This window comes from Oryza glaberrima, chromosome 9 (genome assembly GCF_000147395.1).
Source record: "Oryza glaberrima chromosome 9, OglaRS2, whole genome shotgun sequence".
Taxonomy (NCBI): Eukaryota; Viridiplantae; Streptophyta; class Magnoliopsida; order Poales; family Poaceae; genus Oryza; species Oryza glaberrima.
In genome coordinates, this window is record NC_068334.1 from 20,181,490 (window position 1) to 20,194,456 (window position 12,967).

The 12,967-nt window shown below is 45.2% G+C and overlaps 2 protein-coding genes across 2 annotated transcripts; both read right to left on the bottom strand.

The window, feature by feature from the left end:
- Positions 1–787: 787 nt before the first annotated feature.
- Positions 788–2,466, bottom strand: LOC127783832 (uncharacterized). Its single transcript, XM_052310985.1, has 2 exons — positions 2,386–2,466; positions 788–2,281 (listed from the first exon to the last, which is right to left on the bottom strand). The coding sequence occupies exons 1-2, from the start codon at positions 2,464–2,466 to the stop codon at positions 788–790; spliced, it is 1,575 nt and encodes a 524-aa protein (XP_052166945.1).
- Positions 2,467–10,666: 8,200 nt separating this feature from the next.
- On the bottom strand, positions 10,667–12,642 carry LOC127785125 (ornithine decarboxylase 1B, chloroplastic-like). Its single transcript, XM_052312547.1, has 2 exons — positions 12,573–12,642; positions 10,667–12,189 (listed from the first exon to the last, which is right to left on the bottom strand). Exon 2 carries the CDS (start codon positions 12,167–12,169, stop codon positions 10,925–10,927), a length of 1,245 nt encoding a protein of 414 aa, XP_052168507.1. The 5' UTR covers positions 12,170–12,189; positions 12,573–12,642; the 3' UTR covers positions 10,667–10,924.
- Between the last annotated feature and the right edge of the window lie 325 nt (positions 12,643–12,967).

Sequence of the window (12,967 nt, forward strand, 5' to 3'; positions counted from 1 at the left end):
TGCGTGTGAAAAACGATGTATCTTTCCTTCCATTCCGGGACATTTAACTTTTTGCCACTTCTAATATGTAACAATTAATTATTTGTCACTCGCTGTCTATGGCATGTGAGCCCTTATATGTCTATGTCACCGCGTCAAGCGGCGGCGCACACACCGGTGTATCCCATCCTAGCGCACACACCGGTGTATCCCATCCTAGTTGCGGCCAGATCCCTACAGCTGCAAGCTGCCGCCGCTCGTCGTTTCCTGGCTCTCGATGTGCTGCTGCTTCCTGCTCCGTGTCGTTTGCCATCGCTTGTCATCCCCTCGTCATCTCCCGACTATATGCGCGTGGACGACGCGAAGTAGCAACATGAGAGTGACCTCCGGCGAGCTCGCTCGTGTCATCCCCAAGCTTAGCTGCTGCTGTACCGGGCTGCCCGCCACTACACCCCGAGTCGTCGCCAGTCCAACCTCCGCCACCATGGCCTCAGGTATAGAGCTCAGCCGCCATAGCTCGACGCCCTCCGCCCTCCACCGTTGCTAAAATGCAAATATGTTGCCACCCTAGATGGCGACGTAAGCCAGTCAATCCGGTCAGAGGTCTTCTGGACCTCAATGAGTTATTTAAATAAGATCACGGATTCTAATATCTTTTTTTAAAATTATGGATCTAAATGATACATCGCTCCAATTTTAAAGGCGGGCAGTGTACTTTTTAATTATTCCTTCCATTCCACTGGAAAGAGCACAACACCAAAAGATGAAAGATGTTTCATCCAACAGATCAGCACATTTGTGGGAGTGCTCAAGTCATCAGCTCCCAATCCCAGTGTCCCTTGGCTCGGACGTGTCCATGCTCGAGCAGCGCCACGTCACGCAGCGCCCCGCACGTGCTCATCATCAAGCTCACAAACTCCTCGTGCTGCCACTCGCTTGGCCTGTAGCCGACGATCACCAGCTCTCTCAGCGCGCGGTGCTTGAACTCCGCCGCCGTCGGCCAGGCGACGCGCCGACCCGGCGACGCCGCCGTCCCGGCGGCAACATCGACGTGGATGTGCAGCGTCTCGAGGGCGGCCGCCGCCTCCAGCAGGTAGCGCGTCCACGTGAGGTCCCACGACGGCGGCATGTCGGCGACGAGCAGCCGCCTCAGCCTGCGCAGCGGCGCGTCGTCGTGGAGCATCGCCGGCGCCACCCACCTCTCCGGGCCGGTGAACCGGAGCACGAGGGTGTCCAGGTCCGGCAGGCGGTTGAGGAAGTTGAAGAGAGGGTACTCGTTTCGCGTCATTCCGGCGAAGGTGTGCAGCAGCCATGTCGTGGCGTTGACGTCGGCGTGGAAGCTCAGGCTGAGGCGGGCGAGGCGCGGCACGGCGCCGAAGCTGAACTCGACGGGCTCGCCGCCGACGCAGGCCAGCCTCTCCAGCCTCGGGAGCGAGCGGAGGTAGACCACCCCGACGTCGCAGCCGTCGATGAGCAGCTCCGTCACCGGAGAGCCGGGCGCGTCTATGGACAGGCTCCTCTCGCGGAAGCTGCATGACCGGAGGTGCAGCACCTCCAGCCGCGGGCACGCGCGGACGACGCCCTCGTAGCGCGTCGACATGGGCATGCCTTGCAGCACGAGCACGGTCAGCGAGCCGAACACGCGCGGCGGGTGCTGCAAGTCGCCGCCGCCGCCGGCGACGGCGAGCGGCGCACAGTTGGTTAGCTTGAGAGTCTTGAGGCTGCAGCCCGTCACCGCCGGGAACATGGCGTCGTCGTCGAAGCAATGGTGGGGGAAGCTGTAGCCCATGCTGCCATGGTTGCTAGTCGTGTCGAGAACGGTGACCTCGAGGTCTTGCACGCTCCAGTCGGCGATGGCCGTGGCGATGAGGCGGTTCATGTGGCCGGAGTTGTGGGTGGGGAACACCTCCAGGCTCACCCGCTGGTACCTCCGGTGAGCCTCGCCATTGCCGCCGTCGTCGTCGTCCGCGTCCAAGAAGTTGTTCACAGAGTTAGCCAAGGAGCGCATGGCATGGCGCTCGTACCTGCCGATGATGACGTCGAGCTTGTTCAGCGTGGAGACCCTGACCGGCCGGCGGCGATCTCCCGCGGTACGGCGGCGGCGGAGGTACCAGTGGTAGCGGTCCGGCTCCGGGATGACGTCGGTGACCCGGAAGTCGAGCGCGGGGAGGTGGCGGGAGAGATGCGGCCAGCGCTTGGAGAGCGCGGCGGTGGCGAGCGCGTAGCGGGTGTCGAGGCGGCGGAGGATGAGGCGGAGCAGGTCGAGCCGGCGACCGTGACGACCGCCATCTCTCCACGCCCTCTTCGAGGGGTGGTGCCCCAGGCAAGAATTTTTTTCATTTTTAAATTTTTTGTTTTAATATTTACAGAAATATTATACCGGTGAAAATATTTACAGATATAGACCCTGCAACCCTCTCCAAGGACAACAAGGTTAGTGTGTGAGTACGCGCGGGAGGCCGCTGAGCGGGCATGTGAATTTTGCATGCGGCGAAAATTACATTTCACACCTCAGCGCAAAATACACATATGGCCCGTGTGCCACGTCGCCTTGCCACTCTCTACTTCTATTTTTTAAATATTTTCAACGGTATAATATTTATGTAAATATTAAAAAAATAAAAATGAAAAAAATGGCCCCCGGCAAGCCGTGGCGGAGCTTGCCTAGCCTGTTATGCCGGCCCACCTGAGCGAACGCCCAGGCCTACCTAGAAGTGGCGACAGCCCAAATAAGCAAAGCCCGTGCCTCCCAGGCTCGCCGACCTCCTCTCCCCCCTCTCACCGGCTCCCTCTCTCTAAGATGATGGAGCTGACACATGGGCAACATATTTTTTTTTTCACTTCACTTGCATGTCGGACCCACATATTATAGGGACCCATATATAATAGGGTCAAATTAGTAAGGACAAAAGAAATAGTTTGTGCTTCAGTTAACAACGTTAGAAGACGTTAACAGAATAGGGTTATACCATATCTTTAATTTTAAAAAGAAGGGTCAAATAAACAAAGTTGATAAAATAGGGTCAAATTGGTAATTAACTTTCAAAAGAGGGTCAAATGCGCAATTGCCCCTTTTTATTTTTATTTTTCTTATTAATAGGACATCATTTCAGCAAAACCAGGTATCCATGTTGCTATGGACCTAAATTGCGCGATTTTATATAGTTTAGGAGTGAAGATTTCTGGTATTAGAGTTAAGGGGTGTGAAACAAACTCGATATAAAGTTGAGGGAAGACAAGTGAACTTATTCCATGCTAGTGACACCACCTTCCTCACTAGATGGGCCGACCACCCTTGCCTCCACTGCACGACCGGCCCAGCAAGCAGAACACGATCCCTGACGGAGAGGCACCTGCCCAATTAAACTCGTTTCCTCAAATAAACTATTACTCCCTCCGTTTCTAAATATATATATATATATATATATTTTTGATACCGTTGACTTTTTAAATACATATTTAACCGTTCGTATTATTTAAAATTTTTTATGAAATATGTAAAACTATATGTATACATAAAAATATATTTAACGATGAATCAAATGATAGGAAAAAAATTAATAATTACTTAAAATATTTTTGAATAAGACGAACGGTCAAATATATTTAAAAAAGTCAACGGCATCAAATATTTAGAAACGGAGGGAGTAGTACGCATTGACACACCAAAATCTATGATGATGAAAAGCAATTTGAAATCTAAATTCGTACTCCGCTCCGTAAGGAGAAAAAAACTCAAATCTTCATTTCGCAACAGAGCTTGTGCTGTTGTACATGGTCAAGTCATTAGCTCCCAATCCCATAGCCCCTTGGGCTCGGACGTGTCCACGCTCAAGCAGCGCCACGTCACGTAGCGCCATGCGTGTGCTCCTCGTCAAGCTCACAAACTGTACTGTACACAATACGTACCCATACGCTTAATTTACCATTTTGCATTATCTCAATACTGTACTTCCAAGTTAAAAAGGTTGCGAGGTCCGGCGCATAATGACAGTGCATTATGAAAAACTTGTACAATCATGTAAAGTAAACATAAGTTTGTGCAAGTGAAAAATGCTCAGAGCCTTCAATTTCAATATATCCTTTTAGAAACGAGCATTTTATGTGCTGATAGTCTGATACACCATGTTACCATCCGGCCGATTAAAAAAAAAGTTAAATGACTTACAATATGAAACGTAGGAAATACTATGCATTAGCACGGATAAATTATTAGTCTTGTAGAAGTCTACTCATCATATGGGCTAGGCCCATCAGCCATTGAAAACACCAGGCAGCCGGAAGAGGCCCAACTCTCGTCGCGCGGTCAGATGCTCACCGGGCCTTGTTAATCACGGGCCTGGATCAACTGATCTGTCGGCAGGTAGGGAAAATGAAAATTGAAACCAGCTTAATTAGCCGATGAATTGACACCTTCTTCTTCTTCTACTTGGCCGGTCGCCAGTCTCACGGAAGAAACTTATTTTCCATCAGATCCTTCCTTTGCTTTTCGTCCCTACTTACCTACTATTACTACCTACCAATTAATAAAGTTTGATGTTCATTACGGCCAGGACTATATATATTCCAATGCCAAGTAAATTAAAGTTTGATTCTTCAGATGTTCCTGCGTTTTCACTTAGTTTTCTTGCAGCACAGATTCAAACCCAAGATTCTCACGCGATCCTTTGATTTTCCTTGATTATCCTGCTGTACCTGGCTGAACACTGCGTTAGATGAACATCGATATGATCCATCCAACCAACTAAAATGCCAGGTGTGCATACAACAAATTAAAGCAATTTGTCTGCCTGTTGATCGATCACGAGCAAGTCAATCAAACTTTATTATTCTTTGGGTAAGTGATCAAACTTTCAAAATTATTTGTCTATTTGTGTTGGAAGAATTAAGCAAGCATCTTGTGTGTTCAATGGGACAGAAATTGCATGCGCACGCTCAATTAATCAAACCGTACACTCTACGAATTCTTGGGAAAAAAAGATAGCTTGAAAATTAATTGCTTCCCTCGAGTTTTGAAAAACATTAAAATTATGAAGTGAGCGTAACTAAACTGGTTAAGTTCTTTGTGGTAGAACCAACCCATATGGGTTCAACTCATAGACTTAACATGAATTGTATCATTTACGGCTAATTATGTTTTTCGTGGTAGTTGACGTATCCGTCGACAACGAGACTCGCGTGATAACTTCGTCAATCTTAAAATATTCCGACCTAGTTGTGTGTGTTCATAGTAATGAACGTGCACGCATTGTGAACAACTACGTTTGTAATGCTTTTTTTTTTAAAAAAAAAACATTAAAATTGCTCGGCTCCTTGAATTAAAAAAAATTCAACATTGAAGCTGCCAGAAGGGAGTAAGTTATATAGGTTAATTAGGAAATGCATTCGAACAGTTTTTAGTTTAAGTTCCATTGGTAAGGGAATACAGTGCAACTATATTATCCCTGGCTTAAGGCGTCCAGCTGGGAAGATGTATCTTTCCAGAGGGCGCTTTATATCATTCGTCCGGAAAGATTGATATTTGCAGGTGGACGGTCATCTCAACCCTCTCCCCCATTTTGCAGGCAGATCGATGGTGGAAAATTTTTTGTCCGTCTAAAAAAAATATAAGCACCTCATCTTAGGAAAATCGTTTTCCCAGTAGTGCAACCTGTGATTGCTCGGTCTACGCGTACGAAGAAACTGTCTTGTGTGTGAGATAAGACCAAATTAATTAGTGCAAACTGCAGTTTCTTCTCGGGTAATCAATTAACTGACTGACTTCTTGTTTTTGCATTAGTCAGCTGTGTTTGGTCAGATATTAATCATATATACTCGATCGAGTACTGCGGTCGATCGAATGGAGCTTTTCACGACGTGCAGTCTCACTAATTCATGTGTCTGCTGTTATTAATTAACAGGAGTTCATGTCAAATTGGCACTTTAATTTTCCAAAGAACAGATAAACTGAAGTTAGTATGAAAACGAAAAAAGAAAACTAATCTCGCTGGGCCTCCGTTTTGGACAGGTAGTGCACGTGTAGGCCTTTCTAAGCCCATGGATGTAATACTGACTGTTAGGGCCAAAGCCCAAAGGTTATCTTCCACACAAATCCACATTTGAAATTTAGGGCCTGTTCACTTTGATGCCATTTTCAACCTTACCAAATTTTGGTAAAGTTACCAAAAAAGTAGCTACATTTAGTTTGCTGCTAAATTTTGATAACTATATAAGAAATCCTGACAAAATTTTGGCAAGTTACCAAAATTTGGTAAGGTTTTTTTTGGCATCAAAATGAACAGGCCCTTACAATCCTTCCATACAATTGCTAATCACCTCATCGATCTCAATGCCCTAACAAAATGTTTCCACATAACTTTACACCGTGCGCAGGTAACTATGCCAAAATTTTGGCAATGCCAAAATTTGGTAAGGTTTTTTTTGGCACCAAAGTGAACAAGCCCTTACAATCCTTCCATACAACTGCTAATCACCTCATCGATCTCAATGCCCTAACAAAATGTTTCCACGTAACTTTACACTGTGCGCAAGTGTGTTGTAAAGTCCTAAGCCATTGTTCGCTTTGAAGAGGATTGAAGATAATTGGAGGAGATTGAGGGGAAATAATTCCACATTATAATAGATGTAGAATAAATCCTCTACAATCAATTTCTCATGAGGATTAGCGGAACGAGGTCTTAAATGAAACCATGCAAATACTGTATGTTCTGAAAAGAAATTAAGCAGGCTACACAGTTGCATACATCCATACCGTGGACATGCGTTAGGATTAGGTAATCCCCTATTATACACTATCAAACTACCACCAAAAGAATATACAGTATTCTCCAATAAGTCAAACGAACCTGGCCGGGATCATGGAACTAAATGTCCACATTCAATGAACCGCATGTCCCAACCGTTCAGCTTACCATTACTGTTGTGAATCCATCTCCTCCCATTAAGAAGGTACTATAATCATTTCCTTTTCTTTTTAGATTTTATTGAACAAGACAGTCTTAATTAATACTGTAGTGCCATTTGTTGATCTCATGTACGTAATATAGATTGTTGTATTTATGGCTAATTATTTTTCGGTGGTAGTTGATGTATACGTGTCCGTCGATAATGAGGCGTTCGTAATGACTTCATCAATCTTAATTAGGATATTCTAGTCTAGTCGTGTGTGTTCATATGGACGAATATGCGTGAGTTGTGAGCGTCTGCGTTCGTAATGTACTGATTTTTAAAGAGAAACCATTAAACGGATCCTTGAATTAAAAAAAAAATCAACATTGAGCTACGTTACCATGAGGGAGTAAGTTAGGGTATTTGGAAATTGAGGTTAATTAAGAAATGTTTTCGGACGTTTTTTAGTCTAAGTTCCATTGGTAAGGGAATACAGTGAAACCATATTCTCCCTGGCTTATAGATGATTATACTAGTTAATGTATGGTCCTCTAAAAAAAATAATGTATGGCCAAAGGTTCAACAATTTAACTAATCACTAGCCACTTGTAATAATCATATCTAGGAACACTTGTATCTAGTTCCGGCTGATACGCACGTTCAACTATAAATAGTAGAGTAATTGTAGTTCATTTCATGCATATTAATATTTTGTTGGCCCAGTCCTGGAGTAGTTAAGGTTCAAAACGGATATTCTTAAGAACAAATTCGTTGTGTTTACTCAAGATGGTTAATTTTCTTATTTTTGACCAGATGCTGAAGTGTCAGTTTATATTCAAAGATGAGGTCAAAGCTATTACATTAGTTTATTAGATATGATTGATTAATTGGTCGTCTACATAAGACTAAGATCTAATCATATAGTACTACATGTGTGCAAATGTCGCCCAATATTAATTTTGGTAACTAATAGATCAATTAATCAAGTTGACATGTCATCTCTCTCAAGTCGTTTTCCATAATCTCTGTGCAAGGATTGGGTAGGTAAAGTGTTCATTGGCTTGATTCCCATTCCATTTCGCCGATTCACATCCTAGATGTGACCCTTGCTAGCAGGTGACAACTATTTTGACTTGATAATAATATGTATCTGCCTAAGCTAGCTAATCAGAACCAGAAATTCGCTGCCTTGTGAAAATGATGTGTGAAAGCTTGTCTAACTAGCTAATCGGTAGTCAGTGTTACGGTGTGCATGCGTAATTAAGGCACAAGGCACGTTGTTATTGCGCAAACCGGATATTCTGTTAGAAAAAAACATAACAATTATGTACTCCTTCCGTTCATAAAAGACCGTTGTTTTAGCTTAAAAAATTGTCCAACAAATTAAAATCACGCACCCCACTCTACCGCTATATGAGGTGATTCCATGTGTAACGATGTTTTCCGTTGTTTGTGCAATACTTTCTTTAGGTTGCTGGTTTGAGCAAAAGCTGATCACCAAAGAGTTTCAACTGGTGTTATGCTGTATTTATCACAAGTTTAATTATAGTCCCATCGTTTCGCTTATGCTATATATTTATCTGTACGACTTATCAACAACCATGCAAAAATAATTTATTCATAAAACATTTTCGCTAGGTTTCGAAACTAGGTTTCAAAATTTAAATTAATTTTCGCTTGAAGGCATAAACATAAGCGAGACGATGGAGCCATTAGTGACTCTACGTTTGATCAATGGACAAAAAGATAATATTTATCTCATTCTCACGCGTAAGCTTCCCGAACTGTAGGGTGTTTTTTTTGAAAAAAAATATATACAAAAGTTATTTTTAGAAAATCATATGAATCTATTTTTAATTAATCATATGCTAATGACTCACCTCATTTTACGTATCTTCTTAATCTTCCCTTTTCTCTTTATCTCAAACCCTCACACGTATATATCACGGTTATATGCCAACTAATTTAAATTGTGCCATTACCTTCGTATTGTGATAGATGTGAACTAAGAACAAACCCTATCTAATCTTAATTATAACACGCTACAACATGACGTAAATTCGATGGTAGTACTAGTTTTTAGAGTAATCTTAAGAAAAGTACCGAGACAAATGTAGTGCAGAAGAGACATTGATTAATTAAGAAATGAATTAAGTTTCTCTGAACTTACGTAACAAACCCAGACATCAAATGTAATTCAAACACATGTGTACACCTTACTAACCTAATGTGATACGATAGCCATGATTAATTAATAATTAAGCAATGCAAGTAAATATCGTATGGTTTATAAAACTAGTTATTTTTCATTCATGGCTATGAATTAAACTACAGACCAGAGCATACTTATACGGCAGAATAACAAGCTAGCTATATTAATTTTTGCACTTTCACAATCAACAAACATGTGCAAGATGCAGTTCAATCATTCAACTCGGATATAAATTACTGACTCTGCTCATTCGAGCTAAAATATAAAAGGAAGAGAACTATGGATATCCGCAGGAATATCTTCATTTGATGCGACCAAATGCAGAGGAAAATGCTGCTTTCTTAATCGAGATCTTGTGTACTTCGGGAGCAGTTACAGCCTAAACTAAATTTTAAATGGACAGCTAAAATGCAGGTACCTGCTCTTTGCTTAATCAATCATGATGCAATGTCATTGTATTAAAACAGTTCCCTAAACATCTGCATAGGTCGTGAAGAAAAGGGCAGAAATTCCATAGCCACAGGAAAAAAAAGTGTACAATTACACATGAATTTTATTTATCTTAAACTACTTAGCTCCTAGCCACAGAAAATGGTGTACAATTACAGATGCTGTCAGCATACGCAATGTCTTGCTTATATATTTAGACATGTTTTAACACTGACGTAACTATATTAACATATATAGCAGATGAGACAAAAATGGTGTGTGGGCCTACTAGAAGTGATCGTTTGTGATACAGATCAGGGCTCTGTATTTGTGCAACTAATCGACAACCTAATTGTACGTAAAAGGCATTAAGTAATGGTATTGGTAGATCAATGTTATTAGTGTTGAGCTGTTGAGCCAATCAGATTAACCGACTTAAAATCGGCAACAATTAATGGCGTACGTTTTACTCATTAAACGGCTCCTGGAGTATTTGAGGTTTTCTTCTGAAATCTCTATCCACGATGAGGTGCTGTTCAGATGTCACCACATATATAATGAGACAGTGGTAGATCCGTACGAGTTAATTCTGAATATCTAACTGAAATTTTGAGCTAGTACATTAGAATCTGAATTAGGTGAACAATCTGAAAAAAAAACAAGATTTTTTTAGAGGCTCTTTCTATGATGAATTTGTGTGTGTGTGTGTGTAAACATCCAAAAAGTATGAATTAATACAGCATATTGTCATCTCTGAATTCAGTCCCTACTGTTGTCGACCTGATCAGGATTCGGAGGATATTCGGAGGTGGTTGACAGTAGAGAGATTGCCTGGGCCTTCTTTTCAATAAATAAATGGGCCTGTATTTGGCCCATGGCTAACAGATTCTGTACGGCTCAAACCGTCAGATTGCAATTCTTTTTTCAGTACAAGTTTGGTGTAAATCGATGAAGGGAGTATCATCAGGTTGCATGTCCCCTTGTATGAAACCATTAGGTGTAAATGAATTTTTCTTGTACATAAACTTTGTATGAAAATTAATATATCGTAGAAGAATCCCCTATTGTTTCACGGTAAAAAATATATATATACCAGGTTGCATGTCCTGTTTTTTTTTCTTTTCCAGTGTCTAAAATACTTCAGGGCTAAATGTTCGATTAGGGAACAAAAAATCGTATGTATTCACTTGATATTTCACATTTGATACATAAAAATCAAGTTGTACATGTATTGAATCAACCCCTAGAGAAACAACTAACACAACTCATGAACGTTCATGCGTTCGTTTTGTGTACAGCTTAATTGCAACCCTTTGAATATGTTGTAATTTGATACAAACAAATGAACTTGTGTTTTAGTTTATATATATATATATATATATATGCAGATTTGAATATTGTTGCCGACGTGGCTGCCTAGCTGGAGTATGCCAGGTGGATCTTTATCGCTGACGTGGCGAAGCCGTTGAAGTTGGAGCCAGCCGCGGTGGTGTAGGCGCCCATGTCGTCGAACACGAGCCAGTCGCCGACGCTCATCTCCGGCAGCTGGTAGCCGGTGACCACTGTGTCGAGGGAGTCGCACGTCGGGCCGAACACCGTCGAGGCGTGCGTCGTCGCCGCCGTCGTGTCCTCGCCGGCGGCGGCGGCGGCGAGCGGCCTCGGGCGCGGCACGTAGTGGTCCATGAGGATGCAGTTGAGGGAGCCGTAGAGGCCGTCGTCGATCCAGTACTCCCGGAGCTCGCCGCGGGTGCGCTTCCCGATGACGCGCGCGGCGAGGGTGAACGCCGTCTCGGCGAAGTACCGCCCGGGCTCGCCGATCACCTCGACGCAGGGGAGGTCGCCGAAGTGGCGCTCCAGCGCGCGGTTGATGACCGCCGCCGCCTCGTCGAAGGTCCGGCCGGCCATGAAGCCGCCGCCGATGTCGAGGACGCGCATCGGCGGCATGCCGAGCGCCGCCGCGGCGTCGAACGCCGCGCGCGCCGCCTCGATGGCGCCGCGGTAGACGTCGGCGCGGGACGCGCCGCTCCCGACGTGGAAGGAGACGCCGGCGACGGCGACGCCCTCGCGCTGCGCGGCGCGGAGGAGCGGTAGCACCTCGTCCGGGTTGGCGCCGTACTTGAGCCCCAGGTCGACCTTGGCGTCGCCGGAGTCGGGCGCCTTGATGCGGAGCAGCAGCTCGCAGCGCGGGTGGCATCGCCGGACCTTGGCCACCTCCTCCTCGGAGTCGTAGGTGGTGAGGTTGACGCCGACCTCGGCGGCGTACTCGAGGTGCGCCTCGGGCTTGCACGGGTTGGCGTAGACGATGGTGGCGGGGCGGACGCCGAGCGCGAGCACTGCCTCGATCTCGGCGCGGCTGGCGCAGTCGAAGCCGGCGCCGAGCGCGGCGAGCGCGGCGAGCATGGCGCCGTCGGGGTTGCACTTGACGGCGTAGCAGGGGCGCACGTCTGGGAGCGCGCGGCGCCACCCGCGGTGGAGGTCGACGACCTTGGCGAGGTCGAAGACGTGGAACGCGCTCCGGGCGCCGCCGGCGACGATGTCGCGGATGAGCGCCGTGACGCCGGCCTCGGCGTCCTTGCCCTTGCCGCGCTTGAAGGCGAGCACCTTCTTGTCCTTGACGCCGGGGGCCATGAGCACGGCCTGCATGGGGCTTCCTCCAACCATGGTACTTACGTGATAGGTTACTGTAAAACAAACATTGTACATTAATTTTCACAGAGAGTTAGTTAATTACCATGTCAGTTAAAAGTTAAGGAACATAGTACGCGACGGTTAATGTTGCTAGCTAGTTAGATAAATAACTGTTCATGCGTGCTCGATCGGTAAATACAATGCACACGCATGATGATTAGTTAATTACAATTAATTAGCTAGGTGGTAAGTTCGTTGTGCATATACATCCTTCGTCTTAAAATATAAATTTTAAGAGATTTTGGACGAATGGAACACTTACTAGTACAATGAATCTGGATAGCAAGCCTGTCCAGATTCGTTATATTAGGGAATGTTTCATCCGTCTAAAATCTTTTATATTTTAGGGCAGGGGAAGGGAGTATATCCGACTTACCGAGAGTTAATTGCAACGGGCGGGCAGCTGCCGGGAGGAAATGCGAGTGGTTTTGCACGTTGCTAGTGTGTTTGGGTGTGTGCGGCTTGGTTGGCGAGGAGGCAAGAGCATTATATAGCGTGGGATGGAGATGGAGTAGGTTGGGTGCGTGGGATGGTGGTCAAATGGGCCTCGATCGTATTCGTTGGAGGAGGAGGAAGGAAGGAAGGAGGCCTCGCCTGCAACGGCGCGGTTGGTAGCTAGCATGCAGGTCGGTACGGTAGTAAGCTAGGTCAATGGTATACGGGCAGCGAAAGCACGAAATGCTATTTGTGCTGGGTCGCTACCTGGTGTAACCCGCGCGCGCAGCAAACAGACCATATATAAAAATCACGAATGAAAATGTAAGTATTTTT

Excerpts from the sequence above, each read along its gene's own strand:
- LOC127783832 (XM_052310985.1), bottom strand. The coding sequence starts at position 2,466 with ATGCAAAATTCACATGCCCGCTCAGCGGCCTCCCGCGCGTACTCACAC. Across the intron at positions 2,282-2,385 it reads TCCTTGGAGAGGGTTGCAGG|AGGGCGTGGAGAGATGGCGG; the intron begins GTCTATATCTGT and ends CACCCCTCGAAG.
- LOC127785125 (XM_052312547.1), bottom strand. The coding sequence starts at position 12,169 with ATGGTTGGAGGAAGCCCCATGCAGGCCGTGCTCATGGCCCCCGGCGTC.